Consider the following 14,626-nt stretch of genomic DNA (forward strand, 5'->3'; position numbering starts at 1 on the left):
CATATACTGTTTGCAGCATTGCTGCTAGGTAAAACAGGGTACTGAGAAGGTCACAAGATCTTCCACCTAAGCCAAACCACTGGTGAAACATAGGGGCTTGTGGAAGGCTCAGTTTCAGCAACTTGCTGATGATCCAAGTGTGGGATTGGAATATTATTCAGGAACATCTAGAAAGCTTTCTAGARGCTGCTCTCCTTTCCCTCAAGTCTAGAGGGATTTTAGGGATACGTCAGGAGAACAGCCTGTCCATCAAATTCCCAGCGTTTCAAAGTCCACTGCTCTTCAGAAGCATATCCTGCACTTTTTTCTTTTTATTTTTAAAAAAAGCCCAGCATTACACAAGCCCCAGCACGAGGAACAGACACACTTTAGACAGGAAGACTGCTGCAGCCATTTGAAACACTGACAACTCTATGCGACAACCAGAGACAGCTCAGCTCAACTGCAAGTGGGAGATGCTGCAGTGGTGACGCCCCCGCTCCAGCCCAGCGACCCAAACAACCCCATATAACCCCTGCAAGCAGCCAGAATCTCCCTCTCAAGCACAGATGCTTTATTAGGAGGAGGAACTCCACCACGTCTCTCCCAGCATGTTTTCCTGAAGCTCTAACCTCAACTCCGGGTTGCTCTGTGTGTAACTAAGCAAGACGGATTCAGCTATTCTGGGAAATTAAGTGCTGGAGAGCTTCAGTTAGATCACAGAGGCTCTTTTGGCCACTGCTAATTCAGCACGGACAGAATTTCTATTCAGCAGCCCATTGCAGGAAAATCCTGTGTACTAACTGACCTTTCAATAAGCGATCAGAAGTCTCCAAGCTACAACTCTCCCCTCATTTTGGGGGGCTAGAAGGCAAAAGGGCTGAAACTGGCTGCTGTGCAGTGCCCAAAACACACGGTACTTCACATCATGAAAGTCCATAATGTGCTCGTCCCACCTGGTTCGGACTAACACCTTCTCATTTATAAAGTCATGGACCACAATAGAAAGCCCACTCACCATCAGGGATCATGAAATCAAAGAACAACTAGAAGTAAACAGCTGGAACAGCTTTGTGCGCTCCTGCTGAGTGTGTTAAGACTAGGAAAACAACTGTGAAAGTATCGTGTTTTCCTCCTTCATTTCTCAAAGCCTTCATAGGAAGAGCCAACTGTGCAAAAGAAGAAATAATTGAACCGATGATCTACTTTTTGCTTTATTTTGTAGAAGAGATGCTTTCCACATCAACCTGACTTACCTTCAGTGTTACCCGTATCAAGAATAAAATGTTTTTGGACAAACAATGATTTCACAGTTTCACAGAGTCTAGTGAGTTGAGCGAGTGAAACTTTTTTTTCCTTGTATTATGGAAGCTGAAGCTCAGTACATTTAATTTATACAGACAATGGAAAATAGGTTTCTCACCTTCATTATTGTTTCTGGTTCATTCTCCTTTAGTCTCTTCCCTATTGCAGTGTTAGAACTCCAAACGCAGAAAGCATTTCTAGATAAACACTTTTTTTAAAACTGGATTGTCTTTGAGCGTCACGATCACATTTAAGATCAAGTCATTTTCTAAATGAAGAACCCATGCTTTGTGACTAACTGTTCTTTATATTCAACTTTACAGCAATAAAAATAAAAGTGACAGTCACAACACAACTTCATGTAACCACCACCAAATGTCGTCAAGCAAAAATAGTCTTTATTCAAATTTCATGGAAACAGGTATCACTGTACTTTGCAAGACGGGGAAAAATAAAATAAAAAATTTAATATAAAACAAGGATATTGTCACAATACCAGAATATGGAACTCTACTTCTTTGTCCCTATGGATTACTGCAAGTATCTATTTCTTTTTTTTTCTTTTGACAGTGCTATTCACAACTCTGTAAGTCCAAAAATATGAAACAAAAGTAGTATGAAACTTAAGACTTTGCACTTCCACTAAATGGCATACATCAAAGGGCATCAATTCAAGGGCAAAGATCATCAAAGCCATCATACCTACCTATCAGTCATCATTCCAATCTTCTAAACCCAAAGTGCAGTGCTTGCTCTCTGTAAGGCTGCTCTTGGAAAACAGGACAATTTCAGTGCTCTAGGAAGAATTATATTTAAAGAGAACCTTTCTATAAGATAGCAAAGGAGCTGAATAGCCTTGCACCAGAGAGCATCACAGGGAACGAGCGCTGCAGTTAACAGTGGTAGACACGCCATCAGGGTTGTTAAAAATATACAGCATTGACATGTGTTCTACTTCAATCACTTGTGCTACAACTACCAAACATGTACAAAAGACTCTTCAGATAGTTCCAAGTGTGGTTGCAGCAAGGTTAGGATTTGGAACGAGACCTTGACTGTGATCGGGAGCGGGATCTAGAGGCAGACCTAGATCTAGACTTAGACCGGGACCTAGGTTTTGAAACCGATTTTGACCTGGAACGAGAATCTGATTTGACATTTGGTTTTGACTTGGAATTTGATCTAGATCTGGAGCGAGACACCTGATGCACATCTGTATCCTCACCCTCAGCTTTTGCCTCCTTCTTGTCAGGCTCTGATTTTAGATGCTCCTTTTCTTTGGAGACTGACCTGGACCGCTCATGACTGTCCTTCCTTTTCTTCTTGCTACTTGGTTTGCTGTCTCGCTTGCTGCGCCTCTTGTTTTTCTCACTCTTGCTTCGGCTGCGGCTCCTGCTTCTACTTCTGCTGTCATCCCTACTTCTCTTCCTACTTTTCCTTTTGTCTTTACTGTGGCTCCTGCTCCTACTCTCATCCCTGCTCTTGCTCCTGCTTCTAGCCTTACTAATGCTCTTCTCCCTGTCTTTGCTTCTACTCTTCTCCTTGCTCCTACTCCTCATGCTCTCCCTCTCCTCTCCCCTGTCTTTACTCCCACTTCTGCTCCTGCTCTTACTCTTTTCCTTGCTGYGGCTCCTGCTCTTTGCTTTCTCATCACTGTTATGGAGAGCGCCCTCAGATTTGTCTTTACTTTTGTTCCGTGATTTTTCTGCACTCCTGCTGCGGCTCCTACTTTTATCCTCTTTACTTGGAGTCCTGCTTTTCTCTTTTTGGCCTCTGCTATGGCTCTTGCTTCGACTACGGCTCTTGCTTCTGGAACGGGACACAGACCTGAGAGYGCAAAAACAAAAAGAATGATTCCACTGTAGCACAGCTTAGATTTGACTAGCACTTTAACACTGTACGTGAGGTAGGGAAAAGAAAAACAGTTTTCCTATCRCAAATCTAGGATGATGCCTCTCATTTAAGTGGGTAACCCCCATTGCTTCCGCCACAAAGACATACCTGGATCTTGATCTACTCTTGGAGCGACTGCTACTGGCACTGCGGCTCCTGCTCTTATGAGAATGTCTGCTTCGAGAGCGAGACCTGAAACAACAGCTCCATGTTAGGATGTGCCTACACACAGCTTGCGATCTCCTGGTCCCACATGAATAAGAAGTTATAGCATCAAAGCACCTTTCAAGTAGCAGAGTTGCAGAGTTGCAGAGTACTTTACACAACACAGTTACAGATTCAGAGTACCCTTCTCCACAGCGCTCATCCCCTGCTGCTACGCCTGGAAGCGAGCAGGGCTGCCAGTCTGAAATAATACACAGCCTTATTATTTAAGATAAGGAAGTGAGAATCGCTTTCCAAACAAAGTCAAAGTTTTGAATACAGTGAACTGTTCAGATAAAGCAGTGTCAGAACAAGGTGTTCTCTGCTGTTCAAGCTGTTGGTTGAGGCCCAGAGGTGCTGGGTCTAATGGAGCTTCCACTTTCAGCCCCTCAGAAGAACAACCTGTCTGTCCATGACCTTCCAAGAAACTCCAGGTATTACTTGCAAGTTAAAGGATACTGTTTTCTTACCTGGCTCTATAACTGGGAGAGATGCAATGAGGCTGTCAGTCCCATAAAATCTTCCCACCCTGTTAACTTTCAAGCACGTAGGCCATTTTCAATGATATTTCACAAAGGTCTCAAACATATGAAGTCTCTAGAACTTTTGAGAAAAACCTRGAATCCCCAGAAAAGAGGGACAACACACCAACGTTCCCCTAGCTAATGGCTGGGATAAGTCCACTTCACCTGGCAGCTTATACTGGGGGGGCCTCCAGATCACTTATTGTTATGAAYCAGCAACAGAGCTGTTATCTCCTAACCAGCACACTGCCCAGGGGAGGGGAGGAGTAGAAGTAGTAGAAGCTTGCCTGAATTTTCTTAATACAAAAAGAGCGGATCCAAGACATCCAAGAGTGGATGGGGAAAATATTTGTGTGTTATTGTGTGCTGAAGCATTTTYCTTTGTCCTACCAAGAAGGCTGCAAATCTCTAAGAAATAGGAAATGGGTGGGGTCTCCAAGCTGAGAAGTAACTGTTGGTCCCGGTGCTTAGAGCAGAACACAACGTTCAGAATTGAAGTGTTACACAGGTACCTTCTGTTTCCTTTTGGATGCACAGCTCCACCTACCATGCAGTGCTCTGCTGCAAAATAGCAAGGACTATGGATTYGATATAGCTGCGGAAGAACAGTAGCATACCGTGATGTTCAGCCATCAGATGCGCACGTTCAGTATGGACAACAACTGAGAGGAGGCTTTGTTTTTCCTTGGTTACTTGCAAATAACTAATAAATTCTCAAAAGCTAAATTGAGAACTCAGAGCACTTCCAAGGCATTTTGGAATCTGCTACATATTCATGTTACTGCAGTTAGATTCAACTCTAGCTACATATGAAGAGACATACCTTGAATGGCTTCGGCTTCTGGAATAAGAGCGGCGCCGTCTTGATCCAGGTCTGTCTTCCACTAATCTAATCTTTCTGCCATTTACTTCTGTCCCGTCCAGCTTTTCAAGGGCTCTTTTCATGTCAGAATAGGATTTGAACTCAATCACACCTTCATTTTTCCTTCCTTTGTGTGCATCTGCATATGTCACTTCCCCTGCCTGACGCATATAATCCTAGAGGAAGAGGACAGAATGACCATCGCCTCGAATCCAGAGTCAGGCTTTCAAGCTGATTCTGCTCATTTCTGCAGTGATGCTCACTTAGCCTTTTCTATGTACACCGATGTCAGCAAGGGTTTTAACCAAACAGCATTTGCAGAACTAAAGCCAAGGTTTCTGAGCAAGCCAAATAACGCACTACAATTTCAGAGATGCTGTGTGATTAGAGCTAAGGCTGTGTTGACAGTTTTGATCTAAACCATAATTTAAGGTCTCACATCTGAAGTCTAACATCAAATATGCTCTGGACTGTGATAAGTTTCAACTGACAGAAGYGATCAAAGGAAAAATGCTTGATCTCTACATCACGTGTTCAAAGGTAGCTTAGGAAAGGTGAAAAACTGAAAGATCTAATATGAAAAAAGGCCTCAAACAGGTAACAGGAGTGCAGGCTTCCCTTCGTCCTACACCTAGGTAACATACCTCATGTTCTGCTGGAAGAAATCCCACAGCAATAAAAGCTAAGTTCAGTTTCCCACTTCATGCTACCTGGCTGCTGTTTCATTCACTAAACACATCTGTTTATCAGGAACTGACATTCCGTCCTGCTTCAAGCAAGCTGCCAGACAGGGCTGTCTTTCGGCTGCTGTGGACTTAGGCTGCACAGAATTTTGGTTCAGTCTATTCTCGACCCACCTACTCCCATTTTACGTACACTGAAATTAAAGCTGTTCAAAAAAGCAACGCATCCAGTAGAGGATTAATCATGCCATGCTCTACTTACAATTTTTAATACCAGAAGCAAAGACAAGCTACTGATGGTGTKAAGCATTAACAACAAAAGACATTTGAAGAATCTCAGTACGTACCTGAACTAGAGTTACATATTCAATTACAGACCAGTTTCTAATACGTCAAAGTTTGTTTAGAACAAATTTTACACATCCTTAAGAGAGAGCCATAAAAGAAAGCGTTCCTGTAAGAACAAGTGTTTTTAACCATTTCTGCTATTTTTGATAAGGAAACACTACCTTTTACAACTACTATTGGAACTCTGCTCCCTGTCCTGTCCCCTCCAACCCATGATGCAGATAAATATGAATCAACATTTCACCTACACATGTACTGCAGTCTGCGCAGTGTGCTAGCCAGTGTTTCTGCTGCCGAGAACCACTCCATTCCTTCAGACTTGGACAAAGTCTTAGCTTTTAGCAGAGATTTTGCACGATTGCTTGTAGTCTGGAAGCACCCTTTTCCTGAAACTGTCTCTAAAACAGTTTCTTGGTGTGGAAATTCTTAACAGAGGTTGTACAAGAATGATGCCATCTTTTCAAATAGCTCTAGCACCTTAGAAGTTGATGAGTAAAATCCAAAGTGACAAGGACAAACTTCTGTGACTCTAGTGAGTCCTACCACTGGCCTGATTAGAGTCTGATTTGACAGGGCTTAAAGACAAGACTGAAAATATCTGTACGTGATGTYGGTTTATTTTGAGCAAAAAAGGTATTCTCCTACTGTCCAATAACATGCAAATCCGTGCAGATGTAACTCCCAATGTAGTATGTAACAAATAATGACTGCATATATTCAAACATACTTCAATTTTGACTTAATGTATTACTTAAAACCACCCTCCTCGTATGCATACGAGCACACAGACTTATTTTAACAAATTGGAGTGAGGAATACAGGTCTGTACAAGTTTTTCTTGATGAAACTGAAGCTAACTTGTTTACCCTTTGTGCTCTTTAACAGAGAGAGGGTAAAGAAAGGGGCCCCATACCTTAAGATCCTGCCAACTGCAGCGGCTTGACAAATTTTCCACAATCAATCTGTATTCTGTACGGGTAGGAGGACCGTACTTATCTCTTCCGCTTCTTCTATAACCATATCCACCTTTAGGAGGTGACAAGCAGACAGCAGTACTTCAACTAGGGAAATGGCGTGCTCGCTCTACACCCCGGCCAAAAGCTATTCTGCCCCGCACGTTTGCAAATACATTAAGACTTCTCCCACCCTCTAGTCTAAATTAGATCCCCATTGTATAAAATGTTAAAAAGATGCAAAGCATTAAAAAAGTCATTACTGCAATACCGACACATAATTAAAACAATGCACATCATTATAATTACAGTTAAAATTAACATGCAATTAAATTTAAGTTATTTTTAAAAATTTGAAAGAAGAAACCAAGTCATTTAAGGCAGTTTACTAGTGTTACTTACATTGCTTAAAGGTTTTCTGAATATCTGATAGGAATAAAGATTTTCAGGCACCTATTTCAGATTAATCTCATCTGTCTCTAACCCTTGGGGTCCTCACCACCCAGGTCTAATAGGAAAAGGTTGCGGTCGTCACATGGCTTCCTTTTTTGGTCAGCCAAGGGCCACAAAGGTCAAAGAGCCACTCATGGAAAGGTAACCCAAGGTCAGCAAATGGAACAGGCAGTCATCTTAGCCTCAAAGGACTCTTTCAATTAAAACATTGAGGTCTTTGTTAAATCTATGTTAAACAATCACATTACAAATAAACCATTAAAATAGTTAAATAAAATGATAATAATAAAAATGGTACAAGAAGTTGTGTTTATTAATTTATCAATTAAAATAGTTTAATACAATAAACAAGTTAATAAATATTCAGATCGACAGTTACATTTACAGTTACAGAACACTATTCACAATTTCATATCATTTCCTTTTAAAGTTATTTTAAAAAAAATGAGTAAAAAATATTTTATTTAAAATAARCCACTGATACAAATGCATTTTGGTGCTTACTGCGTCCAGAACCGTAACTGCTGTCACGCCGTGGACCTCTGGCATGCTCGACGATCACTCTCTCCCCACAGAGATCTTTACCGTTTAGCTCATAAACGGCATCATCYGCATCTCGCAGATCATCAAACTCCACAAAGCCATACCTGGAGAGAGAGAGACAGAGAAGACAACTGCTCAGAAAGAACCGCCACTGAGGTATCTATAGTCAAGAACAACCCACATCCCAGAGCAGGTTTCTGCAGCTCTCCAAGGAGGAACCTCTGTGCTGTCCTTTCGGCGAACATCAGCTGTGACCTCCTGAAGGTTGGCTAAGGGTTCGAGCCCACTGAGCACCATACCCTACTCACTAACCTGCTAAAGATGGTGCTGTGCTGCTTTGTTCACTAAGTTTGCTTCACTGCGGTGAGGCTGAAGTAGCATTTGACAGATATTACAGCATATATGCTCACGGGATTAGGATTTATCCTGATTTTTGAAAAGCCCTGCTTTCCATTCTCGGTTGTGTTAAGACTACTTAAGTTAGGAAGCCACCTTAGTTCCTACACTTTAAATGGAATATGCAYATGCAAGTGCCCTGCACGCCCTGCTTGGAAGGTCTCGCAAAGAAAATACTCAGGTCAGGAAAGGGCTTTTGTTTGTTTTAATCAGAGACTCATTTTATTCTTGACTGTAGACAGCATTGATGATTTGGATAAGAAAAGCAGCTACGTTCAGCAAGACAGATCTTATCTTGAGATATCTGCTGCTTCCCATACACTGCTGAGAGAGCTTTATGTCCACTAGACTCCTAAAATCTCAGCATTTCAGAGACCGTGGCAAGTCCAAACCTTCATTTACTGGACACAAGAAAATCCAGCAGCCATAACCAGGAACAAGTTCCCAGGGTAAATGAATAGTCCATCCAAGGCCGAGAGGCCTTGCCTGGAAGCACAGGTCCAAAGAAGATCAGGCGAAGCCTTTGCCTGCATTTTAAAACTAAGTTGCACTAGCCTTGCTTCAAGACTTTGGAAACATAGGCAGATGAAGAGCAAGATGAAGGACACATTCAAAAAATATAAAGCTTATTTTTAACATTCAAATGGATGTTTTGGAATCAGTTTCCTACTACCAAATGAAGAAAATAGAGACATACACAAGCTTGCAGACCACTGCTTGCCCGAAAAGTTAAAGCCAGCATTTCTCACTTAATCATCAGAGGTGTCACAGACATCAGGGAAGGGGTCAGGCTGCTGCAAGGACCTAACCTCTGCAGACTAGAGAGCTCAAAAGACCGAACACAGGTTTTTAAGTAATGTCTTACAACTGGTGCTCAGGGACGAACTGGTGACTTGCCTACAGTTGCCGAGCAAATCTACAGTGGCGCTGAAACAAAACTCAAGCCTGCCAATTTCTGAACTGCCAGAGTGAAATACCTGTTTTAAAAATAAAGTTGTGTAAATGCCCATTATCCAAATAGGCCACTGAAAAGGAGGACAGAGAACATCAAAGTGCTGCTAATCGGAGTTCAGACTGAGTTTATCTGTGGTTGACATCCATTTGTCCTTCACTCACCTGCCAAGACCCAAATTCAGGCTTCAGAGTCTCCCATGCAATAACTGCTGATATCGCAGCCCTGGACAGTATTGGGAGCCTCTTTTCATCTGACTGCAACATCTCCGGTTGTGCAAACACAATCCTGGACTCAGGTCTTCACAAGCAAGTAGGGGAGGAACAATTTTGTGAGTATTGGTGTTTTAAGTGATCCATAAAAGCAAATGCATTATACAAGAATGCTTACCTCTGTTTTTAGGACACTTCTTTTTTAAGCATTTTCACTACCTCAGCAATCACTTGCTCTGTAATTTATTAACTAAGAACAGATCCAAACACTACAAATAAGGTAGCTGCTTTCTCATGCAAGTGCTGTAGTTTCGTGAAAGAAACAAGCTGACTGACTAATAACAACTGAAACTATCACGGTCATTATAAAACTGTTCAATAGGAATTTTTCCTCCTCCCTTCACTCCCCAAAACAGAGCAAACATCCTCTTACATTAAACGGGATCTCACCGTGGAGGTAATTACTTACAAGGTGAAGCATCTGGTATTGCACCAGCCACCCATTTGCAAGAAAATAAAGTGTATTACAGACGAAGAGGTGAAGCCAGCCTAACAGAGGAGTATCTAAATTTGACCAGAGCACAGCATTAAACTCTGTTTGTATTATACACCAGAGAAAACAGGGCACCTGCAGCAGCACATCACTGACCAAGCGGTAGGTTAGGTACTGCTCCAGAGCTGTCTCGAAGCAAAACACCCATATATTCATGCATCTGGCCTCTGATAGGAGTTTTCCATGAAACTCTCCCAAGAGGCCCTAGACAGACTGGATTTAGTCTGATTAAACCTTGATGGATGGTGTTAGCTTTGTCTTCTTCTCTCCACTTGCTCCAAAAGGGAATACTTAACATTTATCCTACACTGTTAATCCCTTTCATTCGGGAATACACAGAACACAAGTTCTAGAATAAGATATCACTCTGACAGAAAAGGAAAAAGGAAAAGTTACAAGAAACTTCAGGTGTTTGTCAAAATACCCCTAACAAGCTTATACAAACYTTGAAGGAAGAGTATGTGCTTTTAAATAATAAAAAAAACCCCCAAACATACCCTACACAGCCCAGAAATGAATGCAATAGTGACCTACCTCTGTTAAATACATATAATATTGCACCACATGATCTAGAAACAGGAATCAAGAATGTTTAGAAGCATAGTTTGACACCACAGAAAGCCACAGTTGCTGACGCAGCCTTAACTACAGCAATCTGAACCTGCTGTTATGGTAGCGCAAGTAAATCTTCTTTTAAAAGTCTACTATTACTACTTCATATGTGGCATAAAACTACTTACTAAAATGTCAATGCAATTGGAGATAATGTGAAGCTGCAACATTTTCTGTTCACGTATCGAGAAAGTGATAAAAAACCCACAAGAGCATACACCCTTATTCTAAGCAATTCTAGTAGATCAAACCTCCTGAAAGGTGTTTTTCTTTTTAAAATCAGAAATGAAGGGAAAAATGTAATTTTCTAAAATTGCATGATGTCCCAAATGAAAGGAAAAAAGTCATTTTTCCCCTCCTTTTAGCTGCTCCCCCACGTACAAAGGTTTAAGGCCGCAGGGTTCTTCCTCGCTGGCTCTGCACACTCCTCTCCGCGCCGGCGTGCCAAGAGCAGCACAAAGTCCTTTTCCATGGCATTCACGAGGTGCCAAAGTTTTTCCAATACTTATGAATGGCTGGTGCTGGAGAACTGGTGGAGCCCTAAAGCATGAAGCCCATGCACTCAAAACCATCATCCCTTCACCAACATATGCTAAATATCCATGAAATCCAGAGGAGCGGTGGCAGTTCACAGCCTGGCCGAGCCTGGCCAGCGCCTTAACTGTTATTTTGCACGTTCTTAGAATAAGAGATCTGTCTAAAGTATTGACCCGCTTTCTTCTCAAGAAAGCGCAAGCTTGACAGCTCTCTCAGTTCTGTTTTACAGAACTGCTTGATATGGAGAGATGCTACGAAAATGAACTCAGCTCTCCGCGCCTCCTCCTCCCTCCAGCACCTCTGGAGGGAGGGAGATCAGGTGGCAGCACCCACCAACACAAGCAGCCACCGAAGAGCAAACACGTGCAGGCTTGATTGCTGGCTTCAGTCTCTTTTGGAATAGGGAACGCAATGCTTCCAGCCCTACAAGTGCTCCGAAGGTAAACAGTGAACTCCTCGCGAGGCGTTCGGTCCGAGGAAGGCTGCCCCTCGAGCTGTCCTCGCCTGCGCTGTAATCGGAAAGGTRAGCTTATCGAGGAAAAGCATCTTCAGGATGCTTGAAACTTAACGCTCGTTTAAACGCATTGCTGAAGTTACCACTTCAGAATATATTTAAGATGCGGTCATGATTTTTTCGGTAGTAATATTTAAGTTTCCGTAGTGACAACAAACACCTGAGAATCTCTTTGGTCTTCTAGCAAAACCGAATGCTCTGTTTAAGGCAAAACAGATGAAAATTTCACCTTATTCACTGTAATATTAGTAAAGCAAGAAAATCCACAAATCCACTGGAATTACTAAAGAAAAAAATCATTGGAAAGCCACCTTACTCTCATTTAGGTATACTGGGTATCACTACGTTATAACTCCAGTTTGATTTTCAAAGGCACTTAATACCAATCGCTCTCAGTGAAGTTAATGGGAGTAAATATCTGGGGGGTAAGGAAGGGAAAATATATATATATATATATATATATATCAAACCACTTCCCCTTAAGCAACAAGCACAGATTTTGAACCTAACTAGAGGAAAGAATTGAAGTTTGAAGCTTTTAGTTTTGATCCTTGTTCCTCAGTCTGATGGAGAAGGTACATCCCTCCATCTTGCAAAGGTTTTATGAGGATGAAGCTGCAAATTCTTGAGAGTCAGTTAGAGCGATGGAGGGCAGATAAATACACAGGTAAAAATATTTTTTTAAGCTGCTGAGACTGCAAATTGGTTTCACCATAAACAAAAGCTTCCAGCTCTTAGAATTATTACTCTCAGCTTCTAGAATGTTTTTAGAAGATAAAAAAAGTAGGCTGAAGTGTCCAATTCTGTGGTCACCTAATACATATATCACTGCCACACATGGCTCCAGCTGTCAATACAGTTCCGAGCAGGAACAAGCAAAATTTGAAAAACTAACAGCACGCAACTAGAAGTTGCAATTGAAATGGAGAATATGACAAAAACTGGATTTTTATTTTCCCATCCTTTTCTCAGGTAAACTTTGCTTTAAGACTTTGAATTGCAAGCTGTAATTATAATTACCAGCAATCGAGACCCAAGCTAGGCTTTTAGGACTCTGACGTATCACATTCCACTTTCATTCTCCTCAAGCTCAAGCTTTTCAGCTTAACATCACCAGCTGCTAAAATACTGAACGGCTAATCTCCTTCAGGCTGAACATTTAAGATAACCCACACTTTCTAGAAGAAACTGAAAGAATCTCTGAAGTCACGCACTGTGCAGTAATTTTTAATCATTTGCTAAGCACTGCTAAAAATAAGTCGTGGAGAAAGGATCAGAGAGCAAACAAAGCAAACTGTAAAGCATCCCGACAAAAGCGCAGTGCAAGATTATCCCAAGCAGAGAGACATAAAATCTGATAGGTTAAGTAGATTTTTGTCAAACTGGAACTTTAAATACAAACCAACAATAGCTCGTTGAGAGCATTTTAGAATATACAACTCAAAAGGCACTAAATTTTTGAGTTAATCCAAGAAATGTACATTAAGCTCCATCTAACCCACAGCCGAGGCAATTCACTATAAAAGCAGCAAACAGCAAGGTGAATGACAACTCAATGCTATAACTCTAAGTTTCCTATGTTCCTGTGGTTATCTATAACTTCTGAACTCTGTCTCCCCCAAGTGAGGTTATGCTTTGTTTCAGAGCTGAAGTCATTTCCACCTCAGGTTCAGAGCACTCGGGTTTTAGATACAGGTGATCTGCGTCCTCCTCCTCCGCTCCAACACGTCCCAGGTGCAATTCATACTTAAGATCCTAGGAGTCCGATGCTCCAAGTTTGGGCCAGTCTCAAGCACACGCACAAGCTGCCTCCTGCATCCACAACACATCCCCATGAACAACGACTTTAAATGCTGAGCTTGGAGTGTAGGGCTGGTCAATAATAGATAATTTTCAATAAAGCAGGAAAACAAGTCCATTAACTGCATTGGTCACGTCATTTAGCTGTTCTACAGCTGCTAATAAAGTTTGTTTTTTAAACAACTGTCTGTGAAGTATTTCTCTTCCATTTGGCATTTTCATACCACAAGTATAAAAAAACCTGCCTGCACAGAACACCCTCACAGGCTCAGACCAGGACTGGAAAACAGAACCCTCAATATTTCACTTAGAGGCAATCTTCAACCCTACCTGAAGCTCTGTTGGTTAAAACACTGACACGTGCACATCTGTTTGTTTTAAGAATGACTTTTATTCACCTTATAAACTTGATATACATCAACCTACCAGTAAAAACAGTGTTAAAACAAAAGGAGCCCTTTTCTGCACTAAAGAACTAACTCTTGTAAGAGATTCCTCTTCTCCACTTCTAAAGCGAAAGTAGTAATTGGCTGTTCTGGCTAGTAATAAAATCCGTATTCCACTCAGTCTCCCTAAAGCAAGACTTCAAGTTGGGTTTCTGGCAAAGTAAAAAATGCCAACACTTGTTAGGCTGGTGGTTTAAGTGTTGGAAAAAAAAAAATCACAATTTGTTTTCTCTTGAAAATGCATACTTGAATGTCTTGGGCAAGTCCTGGTGGAGCAGGATCCAAAACCATCTAGGTACAGCAAGACATCAGTCACTAGAACGGCACACACGTATAAGCACACGTTATATTAAGACTTCAGCATGACTTTGGGGGAAGTTCACCCACACCCGTTGCTACGGACCCATCCCACATGCCCCACTCCCACTTACAGACACCCTCGAGGGCTGCTACTCTCCGAACTCAACACTAACGAGCACCTGCTAACAAAGCTAGGCAGGTACTTGTGCACAGGCCTCCATGAGTGCAACAACACCTGTAAATGACCCTGCAAGCATGTGTCTCAGCACCTACAGCTGGGCTCACCCCTGGGTGCCCACTCCTGGGTGCAGAGCAAGGAGGGGCTGGGCTGGGGTGCAGGGCAGGACAGCAGGGGAACCACCACAGGAGACACCATCTCCCTCAAAAATCAGGTGGGGACCCAGGCATTCTGCCCATCCTTCCCCAAACGCAGCTAAAGACCCTGGGGACCTGACTTCCCCCCTGCCCCCCCCAGAGGACCCCAGCACCCTGTCCCCCTGCCCCCAGCGAGGTGGGGACCCAAGTATCCTGCCCCCCTCAACCCCAAGGGGACCCAG

The 14,626-nt window shown here is 42.3% G+C and overlaps 1 protein-coding gene across 6 annotated transcripts; it reads right to left on the reverse strand.

Moving 5' to 3' along the window:
• Positions 1-1,660: 1,660 nt before the first annotated feature.
• SRSF4 (serine and arginine rich splicing factor 4) lies at positions 1,661-14,518 on the reverse strand. 6 transcript variants are annotated; one of them, XM_026076306.1, is made up of 8 exons: positions 14,016-14,518; positions 9,260-9,395; positions 7,709-7,851; positions 7,154-7,397; positions 6,712-6,824; positions 4,729-4,943; positions 3,286-3,369; positions 1,661-3,111 (listed from the first exon to the last, which is right to left on the reverse strand). In XM_026076306.1, the coding sequence occupies exons 6-8, from the start codon at positions 4,935-4,937 to the stop codon at positions 2,316-2,318; spliced, it is 1,089 nt and encodes a 362-aa protein (XP_025932091.1). In that variant the 5' UTR covers positions 4,938-4,943; positions 6,712-6,824; positions 7,154-7,397; positions 7,709-7,851; positions 9,260-9,395; positions 14,016-14,518; the 3' UTR covers positions 1,661-2,315. The 6 variants fall into 6 exon arrangements, with proteins under 6 accessions (XP_025932091.1, XP_025932092.1, XP_025932094.1 ...); XM_026076307.1 differs by lacking the exon at positions 7,154-7,397; XM_026076309.1 differs by lacking the exon at positions 6,712-6,824.
• Positions 14,519-14,626: the final 108 nt, after the last annotated feature.

Source organism: Apteryx rowi, unplaced genomic scaffold (genome assembly GCF_003343035.1).
Source record: "Apteryx rowi isolate R43461 unplaced genomic scaffold, aptRow1 scaffold_43, whole genome shotgun sequence".
Lineage (NCBI taxonomy): Eukaryota > Metazoa > Chordata > Aves > Apterygiformes > Apterygidae > Apteryx > Apteryx rowi.